The sequence below is a fragment of the Elephantulus edwardii genome, unplaced genomic scaffold, assembly GCF_000299155.1.
Source record: "Elephantulus edwardii isolate Elephantulus edwardi_28Jun2011 unplaced genomic scaffold, EleEdw1.0 scaffold00101, whole genome shotgun sequence".
Taxonomy (NCBI): Eukaryota; Metazoa; Chordata; class Mammalia; order Macroscelidea; family Macroscelididae; genus Elephantulus; species Elephantulus edwardii.
Window position 1 is genome coordinate 3,908,989 of NW_006399851.1, and position 15,081 is coordinate 3,924,069.

Consider the following 15,081-nt stretch of genomic DNA (forward strand, 5'->3'; position numbering starts at 1 on the left):
GGGGGGCGTGCACCCAAGCTGCTGTGGCCGGTTCACCCTCTCTACCCCACCCTGCTTTCCTTCCACGATCCGTTTCCTTTTCCCTGGAGACTTCCTCTACAAAGCCTGGCGCTGTGGAGGGTCCGAGCCTCTGAACCCGGCTCCGGGCCCCGCGTCTAGCACCTCTGCTCTGCCCCTACCGCAGCTCTCGGCGCTGCCGGTTAGGCTCCGTCCGATTTGATTAGCAGTAAGATTTCCTTTCGCTGTTAAACATGACCCTCAAACCTAGACTCTAGGATTTTTTTTTTTTCTCTCCCCCTCTTCCCAACAAGACAACGCCTCGGTTCGCAGCAGCTACAACCTCCGGTCTCAGCGCCTTGGAAGTTTTATTGGCTTTACGTTGTCTCTCCTCCCCAGGTTGGAGATTTAGCCAAACGACTTCGGCCTCTTGCCTGGGGTTTGTGATCCCTTAATTGTGACGCGTGTAAAATAAAAGTTGTACCCTGAAGAAGTGCCTTGAAGGTTCCTGGGGTTAAATGATTTTCCCGTTTGTACAAACTATGGCCGGCTGGTAATTAAATCTGGCGTTTGGGCTGCTGGCTTCCTAGGTGCGAGGTGGACAGGAGCACAGAACTCCTTTGGAGACACACGGCCACTTGGAGTTAAGCGGAAATATCTGCTGGCTAAGACATGTGTGCTCCTGCACATCTTGATGCCGTGTCATACATGCATCCAAATAAGCCAGTCTTCGCTGTGCTGCTAATCTACTCCAGATTTCCCAAGATCCCCCTTTTTAATTAAAACAGGAAGGGTTCTTTCATGACTTGGTAATGTTACTAAGGCGGGTGCGCTAGGGGCTCAGTGCGGGGAGACGTGGAACCCAGATACCTAGAGACACACATCTGTCCTGGATGGCCTGTCTAGGCTCTCTGACTCTACGCAGGGGCCTTGCTACTCTAATGGGTCGCCTTTCCCCTACCTGCTTTAGGGATTGACTTGTGGAGTTTTAATTTTAGAATTTGTTTCTTTCTGGCTGAGCTTCCCCACTTGTTCTGTCCCCCTCCCCAAGGGAGTCTTGTCTTTTCTCCCCCTTTAGTTGCTTCGAACTCTCCACAGCAGGTCTGGCTTCAGAGCTACACTATTATCGACCTCTGATTCCATCTGGACCGCTTTCCTCGCATGTTCGGGCCTTCTAGGTTTCAGCAGTGTCGATAGTAAACTGGGGGCTCTGGCAAGCCCAGACGTTCCCTAACAGGTGAAAGAAAGACAGGAGGTGGACAGATCCTCCGTTCCAGGACTGGGAACGTTCATTCTCCCTTGAGGAGGCTGCAGCAAATAACCGCCCAGCTAGGATAGCTGTAGGAGGCTGCTCAAGAACCCCGGGAGAGCTGGAAGGGGCAATTCACATTCTGGGAGCTCCCGTCCCTCCTTTCCTCACCTGAACACACAAATGCAACCAGGGCTAGAGGGCCATCACAACCACCAACCCAGAAAATAGTCATTTTCCAGCGCAAGTACCACAAGCGCTGCGGGGCTGCCCCAGGGCCAGCCGTCCAGCTCTGGGGTCGAAAGTCAGGCGCCTGGATCTCGGTGAGCACTGACCTTTCCCAGCCCGGCTCCAGCCGCTGAGCCTTGTCTGTAGGCCTGATCTCTGCTCAGGAGCATAGCTCTATTTACGCCTCAAAGGTACAACCACAGTCTGCTTAAGGGAACAGCGTGTTTTAGGGAACAAGGTGCTTAAGAAGTTTCCCTCCTTTCCCAGTTTATGGCCCGGGAAACAATTTAAGGCCTTTCAAACCCTTAATTCCACCCCACCTCACCTCGCCAACCCGCAGGTCTCAGACTCCGTACCTGCGGGGGCGGCGACACTGTTGTCCTACTCCCGCCGAGGGCGCCATTGAGGTGCAGATCGCGGCCTGCGGGATGTGCGCCGCCGCCCGCCGCTTCAGCTCGGGAAGAAAGGCCCGCGGGAGCGCCGTGGAGCCCCCCTGGAGCCAGCGGGGTCGCGTTTGTCAGAGCGTCATTACCACCACAAGTCACTGTATTGCATGTCAATGTCCCAGCCGCGCCAGGACCCCAGGACTACAGCGCCAGGCCCGAGTGTCGGGTTCTGGGGTCCTGGGTATCCGGAGAAGGGTTTAACTCTTTCTGTGTGAGACACGGAGACTCCCAGGGAAACAAAGAAGCCAAGATGACCCTTTTTTAATCCAGTGAGACCGGCGCCCAGCAGTCAGAGGCCGGCTGATCTGGCCCCTCCGGGCCCCAAATCCACACGCCCCACCCGAGATCAGAGCTTCCCGCCCCTTGCCAAACCATGAGCCCGCAGGAGCCAGACCAGCGCGCCTCCCGCTGCCTCTGGCCTCAACCTCATGACTTGAAAAACTTATTTGGGCCCACTGGAGGTTCAGCCGCCCCTTACCTCCCTGAGCTCTGTTACGAACCTTGTCAGGGGCTCTACGAAATATTGAAATCTCCTGGGAGCTGCGCCAAACTACCCCCTTTACTTCTCAGGCCCAGAGAACAGAGTAAGGAAGGTAGCAAGAACCATGGGATTGGAAAGGGAAGACCCGTAGGGTTTGTGTGAGATTTACAGTCTTTCTTAACCCTCAAAGCTACCCTAACCTCGAGGGTGAAATTGTGTTTAGGAATGTTTAAATGAAGCGAGAAGAGTGTAAAAGTTCACTAGTGATAAAAATAAGTGAAGGGCACAAACTGTACTGTGAATATCCCTTCCCGCTTCTTCCCCAACTCCAAGGAAGAGACTTCTCTCAACTTTCCTTGTAATGGCCGAATTCTGAACAAAGCTGACCAACTTGCCCCAGGAAGAGCAGGGCCTGTGCATTTCTTGGAGAAGGCCCGGCAGTCTTAGGACAGACACAGTGTCGCCCCAACCGAACCTAGTGTGGCTGAGCTAAAACAGCAGACCCCAGATCTAGTATGAAATCAGTGACGTTGGGAGGCTGCGAAGCTAACCAGCCGGTCCCGAGCCGCCCTCATTCCCAGAAAATGTCTGGATGTTGGAGGAAATGCGCTGTGACCGAGGTGGGGTCTAGGGCTCAGCCGCCAGGGTGCCCGCGGCTCAGCTGGACGCTCTTGGGTGTAAGTGGATCTCGACACATCCGCGACCTCTTCCTTGTCGCCCACCTTTTGCTCCCTACCCTCACTGTCACTCTGACCCGCGGACCAAGCGGGAAAACCGGCTCCCGGAAGCAGCCTGCGTGACTAGATAAACTTTGCAAAACTCTATTTCCCAAAGGAGCATGGTCACCTCCGCAAGCGGGTCACCCGAACTCCAAAGCTTGTGGATGGGAGGACACTACAGAGGGACAGGTGCACCAGAAACCCTCTAGAAGTCCTAGGGTCTGGGGCAAGGCCGAGGACTCAGTAATCAGGGAACTTTCCCCCGCCCCAATCGCCCTCCCCGCCTCTCGAATTAGTCATCCACCCAAGTTTCTACTTGGGGGGGGGGGGCAGCGGGAGCGCAAACCACAAGTGACCCCGGGGGCCACCTGTGAAGCGTGGGCAGGACTTTCCCCGGCCCCAAGCCCCAGCTGGCGGCGCGCGTTGCCCCCAGCACCTCGGTTGCCGCCCGCGCTCGTTTGCCCTGTCCTCTCTCCCTCGGGAGCGCTCCTGGGCGCTGCCAGGCGCGCCTCACCAACGACTCTCCTGCCCTGGGTCACAGTGCTTCCTCTCCAGCCCCCTCTCCTGCCCCTTCCCCTTCCCACCCCCTCCCACCTCGGTCCGGACCCAGGCAATCCCCCCCTCCCCGTACCTGCCAGTCCCCCATTTTGGCAAGTATGGACATCGTGGCTCGGCGCTCCTGACGACGGCTCCCCGCAGGGCATGGGCTGGAGGGCTCTGCCGGGCCCGCTCCCTGGAAGCGCTTAGGCAAATCCTTCTTTTTTACCTGCTCACCAACATCTCACCTGGTCATAAAGAGCTGGGTTGCTACCTGCCGACGCATGCGCGCTAGCCCTGGAATTCACTCCGCCAGCCCCAGTCCCAGCGCCTCGCGGAGCTGACCTGGGACATGATGGATTTATAGCCGCTGCAATCTCGCCATCGGCTCCGGCTTTTCCCAACAGCCCTAACCCGCTTTCCCGGTCAGTCCCAATCCAGGCAACTCAGGCGGGCTGGCTCCCAGGGAATACTGGGCATGTTGCGCGCCAGCGTAGTGTGTGCTTTCTGGCTCGAGTAATAGGGACGTCTACACACTCCCTCCAGGACTGCTTCTGCCTTGGAACTTTGGAGCTGAGGGCGTCTCCAGCCCTGGGAGAGAAGGACTGAACTGGGGGCACAAAATCAAAACTGAGAGACCCCGCTCTACGAGTTAGCGCACGGTGGTGGGGCCAAACCTTAGTCTGTGCTTGCGCACTGGCAGCGAAGGCTCGGGGCACCCTAAGACCCCGCGGATCAGAGTCTGCAGCTCCCAGGCTGCGCTAGCATCTTGTCCCAGATCAAAGTATTGTTCTGTAGGTAAAGACGCCCAGTGATCCTTTTTCTTTTCTGGCTTCAAGGTTTAGTCTCCTCCCACCGCAGAAAGCCAAAAAAAAAGTGGGGGTTGGGGAAGATAGATACATGCACAGAGTCTTCACACGTGGGTACGCTTGCCCCCCTTCTGCGGAAGGTCTATTACCTTCTCCACCCCTCCCCCACTCCTTCTCAGAGGCTTCCCCGTGTTTTTATCTTTTTCACGGAAAACTTTAAAAGGTAGAATGGGGGAGTTGGTGGCTCTGAGATAGGTAACTGAGGCTTGGGTTTGAGCTGGCTTTCCCATGACAGATAAAATCACTCGTGTTTTTAACTCTGCTTCTAATTAGAAGGGAGCTTTAGAAGAAGCCACAGGATTTGGGGCTCCTGAAGAGCTCCTCTCCCTTGGGAACCACACCTGGCCAGGAGCGAGACTAAGGTGAAGAGGTGGGGGTCCCTCACCGCCCCACTGGGATGAGGCATCCTCACCCGTAGGGCCACAGGACGACAGTCCAGGGCTTGGGAGCGGGCCCAACTCTTCTTCCGAGCTCTCAAAACCTGCAAGACGAACAATAGTCCCAAATTGTCTTCACTGGCACGCCAGACGAATGTGTGTGAAAGGTCACCTCCATGCAAAGGACCCCAACACCTCCCCTTTCTGACTGCGTTGGAGTGAGGTAGTGTGATGTGGGCTTCAGTGCCGCCTCCAAGAAGTGTCTGCGCCTCTTAAGACATTCAACCTTCCCTGAGTGTAGAACTTGTATCTGGGTCAGATTCCCTTGTTAATATGAACTTTCTTTGCGCTGCCTTAGAACCTTACAGAATCTCGGATTTGAGAGTGGAGCTGTGTGAGTATGTCCTGAGTAACTTAACATGTCTGAGGCGGTTTGTGAATGGGTGATTTGGGGGACAAAATTGTCTTTAACAAACAACGTCTTTAACCTGAAAGCTTATGCACTGCCTGCTTCTTGGCATTTTGCAGAGTTATAGAAATAGTGTGGACTCAAGACTTATTGAGGGAGCGTCTGTAGCTCTCCAGGCTCCCGGCTGGGGGCGCTGTGAACCTGACAATTTAGTACTGTTTCAGGCCCTGGTGCCTGGATTTCCCGCGTGCACAATATGAGCCTCCTCAGATTCAGCTGATTGGGTCAAGGGGGGCAGGGGAAAGCCATGGGCCAAAGTGGGGGGGGGGCCTAAGGAGGACCACTTTCACTTTTTTTTAAGAGGAGGGGACGTTTGTAAGTAAAGGGAAGAAAAGTCCTTGCATAGGGCTTGGTGTGAGTAACAGGGTGGGCTGCATGCGGAGCGGCCCAGCCCTAGGGCCACAGTGCTCATCGTGACCCACTCCGATGCTGGGAGTGAGGCTGGCAAGGGCAGCAGGACGCAGCTAAAACGTACTTTTGAACTAAAGCCAGGTAGGGTCCAAACTCATCTCGGGTATTTGGTGACCAAGGGCACAGTATCGAACTTCCCAGAACCTCTACTTATCTGAAAAGGGAGTCATTTGTTGATAAATTAATGGAGTGATACGCGGGAAATTCTATGCAACCTTGCGCTGAAGAAAGGTGGCTGAGCTTTGTCCTACAGCGTCTTTCCGCTTGGGGGTTCGAAGCATCCCAAACCAGGTCAATTCAACAGTATGTCAACTTCCCTGCCTGTTTTCTCACGTGTATCAGAGAAGAAACACTTTGGTTAACTGCATCTCCGCAACTCGCCCGGTTTGCACCCTCTGCTGCTCCCGGACAGACGCGGCTTCGCGGTTCAGGGCCTTTACCCTCCCCGATCTTCTCTCCCCTCCCTCTCCCTTCGAAGACCTCTTCTCCTGCTCAGCGCCAAGTCTCCAGCCACACTTGGTTGGATGTGATGGCCGAGGGTCGGTGTGGGGGCGTCATCCAATTTCCTTCCTCACTCACCCAGGGACAGGCCCCAGACCACCAACTGTCCTCAAGACTCGCCTCAGCTTCCAGGCTTCCTACCCTCTGTGTAGGAGCGACTCGACTTGTGGCTTTTCCTGCCCAGGGACATGTGAAACAGCGGGCTCCCTTCGCAGTCACGATGAAGCTAATTTCTTAGCAAACAGAGCTCAAAGTGCGACAACTGTCGTGTGTCCAGGAGAGAAAGGGGCAGGTTGGCCTCGTGCCAGAGTGCTGGGAAAGGGGCGGGCTCCCAGTTTTAGGTGACTATGACCTGGGCTCAGGCCACTTTGGGTCTCTGGGGTCTGGCGGAAATAACCTCTTCAGGAACCTCATTTTCACCCTAACCGGAAACCTAGACAGCCGCTCCAGCTTGCAGGCCACCAACAAGTGCTGACCTTTCAGCGCTCACACTACAGTTTCTACACAGCACGTGGGAATCTCGCCCCAAGTCTGAAAAACAGGCTACCCTGTTGCTCGCTCGCGTGGTAGCCTCGGCTTGGCTGTCTTCTCTGGGGAAACCGGGATCTTTGGGTAACCCGGCTACATGCTCCTCCCTTGCACCCTGTTAAACTCTGGTTGGTCCTTGGGTCTTTGGGAGGGGGTAACTAACCCCTACAGCTCAAAGTGGGAGGAAATGGATTTCTCCAAAGAAAAGGTGAGTGAAGATGAAGGGGATCTTGCCACGTGGGAACCTGAGGCTTTCATGTCTGACGTTCCATTCGAATTAACATTGGTAATTAGGGTTATTCTTGGTAGCCACAGGGAAAGAAAGTTTGATTTCTTACCAAAGGTCCCCAGGAAGAAGATAGTGAAGAAAAGCCCCAAGACACTGCGGAGTGCCCAGGGTAGCCTGTCGGGACAGCTCCCGCGCACGCGCACTTTCAGCTGGGACTTGTGACAACAGTGGGCACCGGAGGCTGGGAGGAGCGTGGCAGTGGACTGCGGAGCCTGCAGGCCTGTGGGTCGTGCCCCGTGCGCCCTTCCACACGCGGTCGCTGTGCCCATGTGACAGGTGCAGCCACCCTCCTGGCCGCCTGCTGTGCCAGGGCGGCCGAGGCGCACTGGTGCGGAACCACTATCTGAACGAGTTTGCGCTTCTGTTTACAAAGCAATCCTGCCATCAAAAGAAGAACAAAATCACCACTTATCACACCCTGTCATAAAGTAATCTGCCCCCAAGGGAAACCCGAGTTGAGAATCGCGCGCCGCCCCGCGTGTGTGTTTGTGGGGGAGGAAAGAGGGACTCTCCCAACTCTTCTCACGAGGAAATCGCCAGGGCACGCCCGTGTCCCTTCAGGCAGCGGAAAAGAGGAGGGTCCCCAAACTCAACTTGGGAATGTGACAGAGGAGCCTGGCCAGGACCTAGGCCTGACAGAGGGCATCGTCTTACTTTGGAATGAACCCATCTGCAGATCCTTGCTTCTGGTTCTATTTCCCAGTCTCCTCAAATGCTCTCCGTCGTGCACCAGCATAGTTCCAGTTCATCTGACTGCGCGGTCATTTTTGCTCTTCCCCTGCAAGGACATGCAAGGCTAAACAGACTGCGCTCAAAAATGAATGAGGGCGAGTTTTCCTCTTCAACCATCTTCTGCCCTCTTCCCACCCTCACCCCTCCGTGTCTGGAGGGATGGGGCTTAAGACTTGCTGGGCAGTACCTGCCAAGCTCCAAGAAGAAGGTGTGGAAATGGAGGGAGGACTCAGGGCAAGTCAGAGAGAGCAAATCTTCTCCTGAGTCTGTCCTCTGACGTTATGTCCTCCCTGCCCTGTTTTTTCAACAGTGAGGCCATGAATTCTTTTACTTAGCTGAATGCACCGATATAGGGATGGGGATGGCAGAGGGAGGTTCATGAAGTCTTCAGAATTCCTTTTTGGAATGTGGAGGATGAGCCCTCCCAGGAACCTAGAACCTTCTTTCCAACCCACTGCTACACCTTCACTACTAGGCGGATTGGGCTACTTGGCTGGTCTATTAAGTCATCACTTAATAGAAATGAAGTTTTTATTTCTTCTTCAGTGACCTTGGATGCCCAGTTCTTGCACCCACAACACATCCCTCTAATTCTCTAGCCAGAGAAGAGGTTGCTCCTGCCGCCAACATAGTACCTTGTACATGGTAGGTCGGCAAATGGCCAGGCTGGATGCATGTGCTGTGTTTGAAGTCTGAATTTGGGATTCTGGAGTTCTGGGTCCCCAGACTTTAACTTCAAGAAAAGTCAACAATATTGGTGCTGAGAGAAGAGCTCAACTTCTAATGGGGCGGCTGGAATATGGGGGGTTAGGGGAGTTCCTCATTTCACTCACAGCCTGCCTAGTGGAATTCTTCACATTTAGTTATGATTTGCATTTATTGAAGGCCTTGGGGAAAGGGAACGTTTACCCAATTATAATCCCTGCAGGGTTGATGATCAGAGAGAGGTTGCCCTCGTGTAGCTGAACATACAATCTGTAAGATGAGGCGGTTTCATTTTCAAAGATGAAGGCGTTTGATTGGAAACGCCCCTCTGCTCCAAACCTTAGGGGGCACTGAGTGACTACTGTGGTGGCTTTTGAGGGGCTCCCAGAGTGAACTAAAACCGCCAAAGCACGTTAGCCTCTCTCACTCCCCAAGGTCTCTTTTCAAACTTTCTTATTTGTTAGAATCATCTGGGGAGTATTTTTACTTTCAGTTTTTCGCTTGTTTAAAGTCCTCATGCCAGGCGACATCCCCTGCCAATTAAATAAGAACTAGAGGGCGGAGCACAGGATATATAGATAGAGAAAGTGTACCAGGTGCATCGGTTTTCAGGCTGTAGCGCACAGACAAGCTGGATCACTTTGGGAAGCTGTCAGAAATGCAAGTTCACAGGCTCCGTCTCAGCAGTCCCGATTGCTGGAGCACGAATTCAGAAGCCCTGGTGAGGCTGATGTAGACCCCATCTAGAGAACAAAACCATCTCTGAGGCAGAGCCTTACAAACGATAGCCAGGCTTCCTTCACTCTAGGCCTTGTGAAAAGCTGGAAACTCCCTCTTTACTTGCTCCTCCTTTGGGAAGATGGACTTGTCTCAGCCAGTCTCTCCACTTTCAAGTAAACTGTCCTGAATTCAAATTAACCAATCTAAGAAGTAGGTCCACTTTCCAAAGCCACCTCTAAACTGCTGCAACCTACAATCTCAGAGTTCCTCTGGGCATTCCCCCCACCCCAGTTTTCACACTACACCAAAGCGCACACGGATCTGCCCTCAGACACTAACACCACACCTGGGGGGGGGGGTTCTAATAAATCTTCTCAGGGGTCAGATACAATTTTTACTCCAACTAACAGCTCTAGACTTCATTATCTACCCCATTTCCTTCACCTCTTTCTTTTCCATTCCCCCAACTTCTTCCGCCTTTCTAGGTATCTTCGCCTCACTCAATCAGCCTATTGGATTGGAGGCTGGTTCTCTGAGCCTGGAGTCCAAAAACTGCAAATCCTCTGGTCACCTGCGGGAGTTAAATTCCCACCCTCCACTCATCACCCCACTCATCACCCCAAGCTCTCTTGGGAGCTAGTGTTCAGTGGCCAAGCGCTCACTGTGCAGTCTTGGGCACCCTCCTCAGACCCGGAAAAAAATGACCCTATTTGTCCATCAAAAACCCCTGCGCCAGCGGAGTGGGGCTGCCTGGACCCCTTTCTTGCTGGATGAGGCTGCTGGCTTGCACGTGGCCCTTTCACCCACGCACACCTCCAACAAAAGCTTCTGGCTGGTCGCATCGGCAGCGACCGGCCTGGTGCTGCTGCCCCTCTGGGCACGTCTTGTAGTGGAGGATGTGTGCCCACATGTCCCTCCCTTGCCCCAGGTGGGGCCTGTTCACCTTTTGAGCTACAGGTATCATTCTTAGAAATGGCTCTATCTGAGCAAACAGGTGGGCGGTGCTGAGGGGATGCGCGCGAGTTTCTGGCTGTCAGCTCACCATCCACCCCTGCGGCTCCGGCCTCGGCCTTCTCTCCTCGAGGGGGGCAGACTGCTCTGGCCCGGGCCCTGGGCGGCAAGCAGAGGAGCGGGAGGCCACCTTCAGAGCTCAGAGAGCCCCACGGTGGTGACCCTCCTTCCCTGCTGCGCACAGGCCCCGGCGGGGAGGGGGAGCCGTTCCCTGGCGCCAAACCCCAGGCTTGCCTGGGGGGAAGAGGGGTACAGGGAGCCGATTGGGTTCCTTCTCATTCAGAATTTCGAGATGAGTGGAGGCAGAGAGTCTCAGAAACCCACACAAGTCTCCTAGAAGTCTGCTGGGGCTGTGGTGAGCCTCATTCAGTCTGGTTCCTTTTGTGCAGCCCGTATTATCCTTCTGCAAACCCCATTTGCTGGTAGTCCTGGGTCGTGGATCGATTCTTCTAAGGCTCTCTTTAGTTTCAGTTAGTCTTGGGGCTGAGCAGAATAACCAGTGAGGTACACACACTGCAGATTTTTCCAAAGGAGTTGCTACCTTAATTTAGAAATGCAAGGCCTAGGTTTCAAAAAGAAGTGGGTAGTATAGCCTTTTCTACCTTCCTAAAGGTATATTTATAACAGGACTTGCAGAAGTCAGAATCCGCTGCACCATGCCACAGTCAGAAAGAGCAGACTTCATGAAAACTTATTAGACACCCATGTTATAACCACGTGTAATATCTTCCCGGTAGAGCCATATACTGTGTGTGTGCACACAGTGTTGAAAGGGTTGCTCTAAGAGGTGTATTTTTGTGTTCATATTCTGAGGCTCTGCAAGGTTTATTTCTCAAAGATCCCCAGATGATAGGCCAGGTAATCTCTCTACCCACTCCAATTTGGATTTACATCTTTAGAAATCAAAGATGTAGTCTCTTGTTGCTTGGGTCTTTTGTTTTCTGGGGAGAAAAAAAGAGAGGAGGCATCCCAACCCCATTTTAAAAAAGTTTAACACGATTGCAGAACTTTTGGGAGGTACTTTTCTATCCCACAGAATACTGCGTTTTTCTGTATTTCAATATACCAAGTTGCACTTGAAATTGAAATAGATAATTTAGATAGGTTAGATAAAATATTTGATGTTTGTTTTCTTTCCTCCCATTTTTAAATAGACATAACTACATCACATCCCCTATCTTCAAACTCCAAGTGGGTGATTTCCACAACTTACAATATGAGTTATACAACCTTTGGAATTCCATCATTTCAGATGTGATGCTGTGGCTATAAGAATTAGACACTTTCTCTTTCAAGTATGGTGGGGAGAAGAATGAAAAGGGAGGATCCCCCCACCTCAGAATTGAAGACAAACACCAGAACCTGGCAGTTTATACATAGTTTCCTTTCTGACTTGATTCATCCCTATGAGAATTATTCTTTAAAAGACTACTATAGTTATAGAATACATCCTTACTGTCTTTGCCTTAAATACTTTATTTCTAATTGTGAAAAGCTGGTTTTCATTTACCGCAGGAAATCTATAAAGGCAAAGAATTTGTTCAAGATACTTAGTTGAGCAAGCATCTAACTTTTCATTTCCCAGTTATCTCCCAATTTTATAATTTTGCAACCACAGCTTGTATGAACTTTTCAAGTATACTGAAGAAAGTATAAATACATTAAGACTCTTTAAATGCATATTTTCTCCCATCATTGTTGAATCATTCAAGCAACCATCACATAAAATTCAGGTTAAAGAAAACATGTAAAAGCACACACATCCAGTTTATATATTCTTATTGCATGCAAATATTTATACAAGGAGGGGGAAAACGCAGGATATTGACATGATTTTTAACATCTTTTTTCTTTTACTGCTAGAAAGGGAAGCTAAACAAAGCAAAACCTCTTCAAACAGGGATTTCTTAGGACTTGGCAGTTTCGGTGTGTTTCAATGCCAATACTAGATAGGAAAAATCTGACTGTGATGTTACAGATTAAACATCAGCCTGTCTCCAACCTCCCAAAGAGAGGATATGCAGTGTGTTTTCTTCAGTTTTACTCAGGGAATGATCAGGATAATGCCTTTTCAGTGCTTTAGTATACACATCACCATGACCCTCCTTCTAGGTGTGTATAGAGTCCAGGGCCACTTAAGTAAGTTGATGACCTATTTGGTCAGGAGTATGTATCCAAGCAGGTGGCCTTCCTCTCACCATAACCAACCAAGGAATCAACTGACCTACTCACTCACCCATCATCTGTGGTAACTCTAGCTCAAGTCTCCTGTGTATGTCAGAGTGAGACTATGCTCCATGGGGTTTTCAATGGCTGAGTTTTCAGTGATAGGTGCCAGGCCTTTCTTCGGAAATGTTTCTGGGTAGATTTGAACCACCAACCTTTCTGTTAGTAGCTGAGTGCTTAACTCTTAATGCCATCCTGGGACCCCTCACTCTATGGTTTCCATGTTGACTTAGTCTATGATGTCATGACCCAGATTGTGTTCAGGATAAAGCGATTAATTAAAATACATTTATGTTAAAGAAGTTTTATAAACAGAAACATCCCATCTACTTTACAAAAGTTCAGGTTAAATGTAAAGCTCTGTATTAATTTTTATTGCAGACAGAACATATTCAACATTAATAAGAAATCGCTCCTAAAGCCTTGCTTTTGGATGAAGACAAAGAGTTCTGGATGCTTATGCTGAAGGGTTTTCTGGTGACCTTTATAGTGAGGCAGTTCAAAGTCCAAGGAAAGCTATAAGAAGACTCTAAAAGCAAAGAAATGGACACTTCTAGTCTAAATAGGTCTGCAGTGACTGATTTTCTATCAATGAGTGGGCTAACCAATATCTTGATGCATGCTTTTTTGGTGGTATTAAAATTCTAGTAGTAGACATTCATTTTTATCGCTACTTTTAGAATGTTCATATTGTAAAAGATGAAATAATATATTTTCATTTCATCTTTTAATAAACTGATGAAACTTTGCTACAGCATTGTTTTTAAAGCCTTTTAAAAGCACTAGGCATAAGCCCTTAGGGACTACTACTTGGGTAGGAGCTATTAGCAGATGAAAAGCAACAGATAACAATCAAGAGCTAAAACATCAGATGGCTGAGGAAGTAGAAATAGAAGTAGCCACCAACAAAGGATGTTGTCTTCATCAGTGGTCATAATAGAGAAAATGGGTCATAATCATGCAAATAGCCAAATGAGATCTTCAGCATTAAATTCAACTTTACTTACTCTGGTCACTGCAGCCAAACACACTGAAGGTCCCAAATATATTCATTTCTACAAAAAAAATGTGGGTCAAGAAGGACAAGTGTTCTGAAGAAGACACTCTTCCTATTTGTAAGGAATGGTTTTCAAAATCTCTTAGCTGCGACACATTTAGAAGCAAAATTGAATCATACTGACAAATGTTTGTTTTTTCTGATATTACCTGCTCCATTTTGAAGCAGACGGATGAGCAGAAACAACTAGACATAACACCCCACACACATCCCTTTGCCAAACACTTTCTAAGTATCTATAGTGGCTACCAGTGAGTACTGCATTTTTTTACCCTAAACATTTGCTGCCCCCACGTGTCCCTTTAGAAAAATGAGAGTTAAGGTTAAGTCCTCTGTCTTCCATATCTCAAATACCACATCCACTGCTTAGATAGAGAGCTACAATTGGGGGACACCATAAGAATTGTAGAAAGAGATTCAGAAGAGATCATAAGGCTAGGGGAGTGGGGAAGGGTCTTCATGTTGTTACAGACTGCTTTTGTATACTCTAGTTTACATAACACAAACTTTACATAATTACATAAATTTTCTGGGCCGGAAGAGGCTATTATCATGGTGTCTCATGTCGGTAGGACTTAGAGGGTCTATGAAGCAGATTTCCTTTAAAGTTCTTCCAAGCTCTGCTATTTGACCATCTTCATTGCGGATGATACAAGAGAAGTAGGAGAATCTCATTATCCCATTTTTAGCTACATTGTCAATATGGAGATGTGCCAGAAACTGCTCATGAATGAACTTCCTGCTTCATCTTTGGAATCCATTACCTCGCCTCTCTGTCATCTTGACAAACCTGCTTCTTGGTGTTTGAGCAGCTCTCAGCCCCTGGAGACAAGAAGGAATTCACTTCCTAATTCCCAATGATTATGTGGTGTACAGCTGTGGCTTTCTCAGTAACAATCCTCTTCAGTGTGCATAGTTTGCATTAGCTCACAGGTGCTTCTGTGAGGCAGTCGAGTATTTTCTCAGGGGAGAAGGTAAGGAGAAGAGGTATTTGAATGTAAAAAGAATTCTTTTTTATTGTGGTATATTATTTATTATTGTATACATACAGACATAAAAAAAGAAACACTAATTAGTTGGTGTTTTTTTTTTCCATTTCCTCCATACTGACAGGATGGGCATGGCAAAGTTCTTCACTATCTGCATTTTTTAATAAACCAAAAAGTCAGACCAGTTGCCATTGATTACTACAAGTAGATTCAGATTCATGGCGACCCCCATGTATGTCAGAGTAGAACTGTGCTTCATCTAGTTTCTAATAGTTGGGAGTTTAGGGGGAAGTAAATCACCAGGATTTTCTTCTGAGGCACCTCTGGTTGTGCTTTTATGGAAGAAAACTTCTAACCTTTGGGTTAACTGAGAAAGGTATAAACTGCTTGCACCATCTCAGGACTCCTCCTCAATCATACAATAAAACTGTCATAAGTGGGTTCTGAATCAACTCATAGCTGACCATCCAGCAGATTTTCAGAGGCAGTGAATCACACAGGAGAAGATGGTTCATCTTTTTCCCTTGGAGCAGATGAATT

At 49.7% G+C, this 15,081-nt stretch overlaps 1 protein-coding gene across 2 annotated transcripts in view; it reads right to left on the minus strand.

Annotated features, from left to right (window-relative positions):
- The window catches only part of TFAP2A (transcription factor AP-2 alpha (activating enhancer binding protein 2 alpha)), a 31,726-nt gene extending 19,224 nt beyond the window's left edge, over positions 1 to 12,502 (minus strand). The window contains exon 1 of one of the 2 annotated variants that reach the window (XM_006891597.1): positions 3,752 to 3,892. In XM_006891597.1, the coding sequence (XP_006891659.1) occupies positions 3,752 to 3,784 (33 nt within the window). In that variant the 5' untranslated portion in view covers positions 3,785 to 3,892. Of the gene's footprint in view, positions 1 to 3,751; positions 3,893 to 12,497 lie in introns of those variants that run through there. The other variant, XM_006891596.1, reaches the window with a different exon arrangement.
- Between the last annotated feature and the right edge of the window lie 2,579 nt (positions 12,503 to 15,081).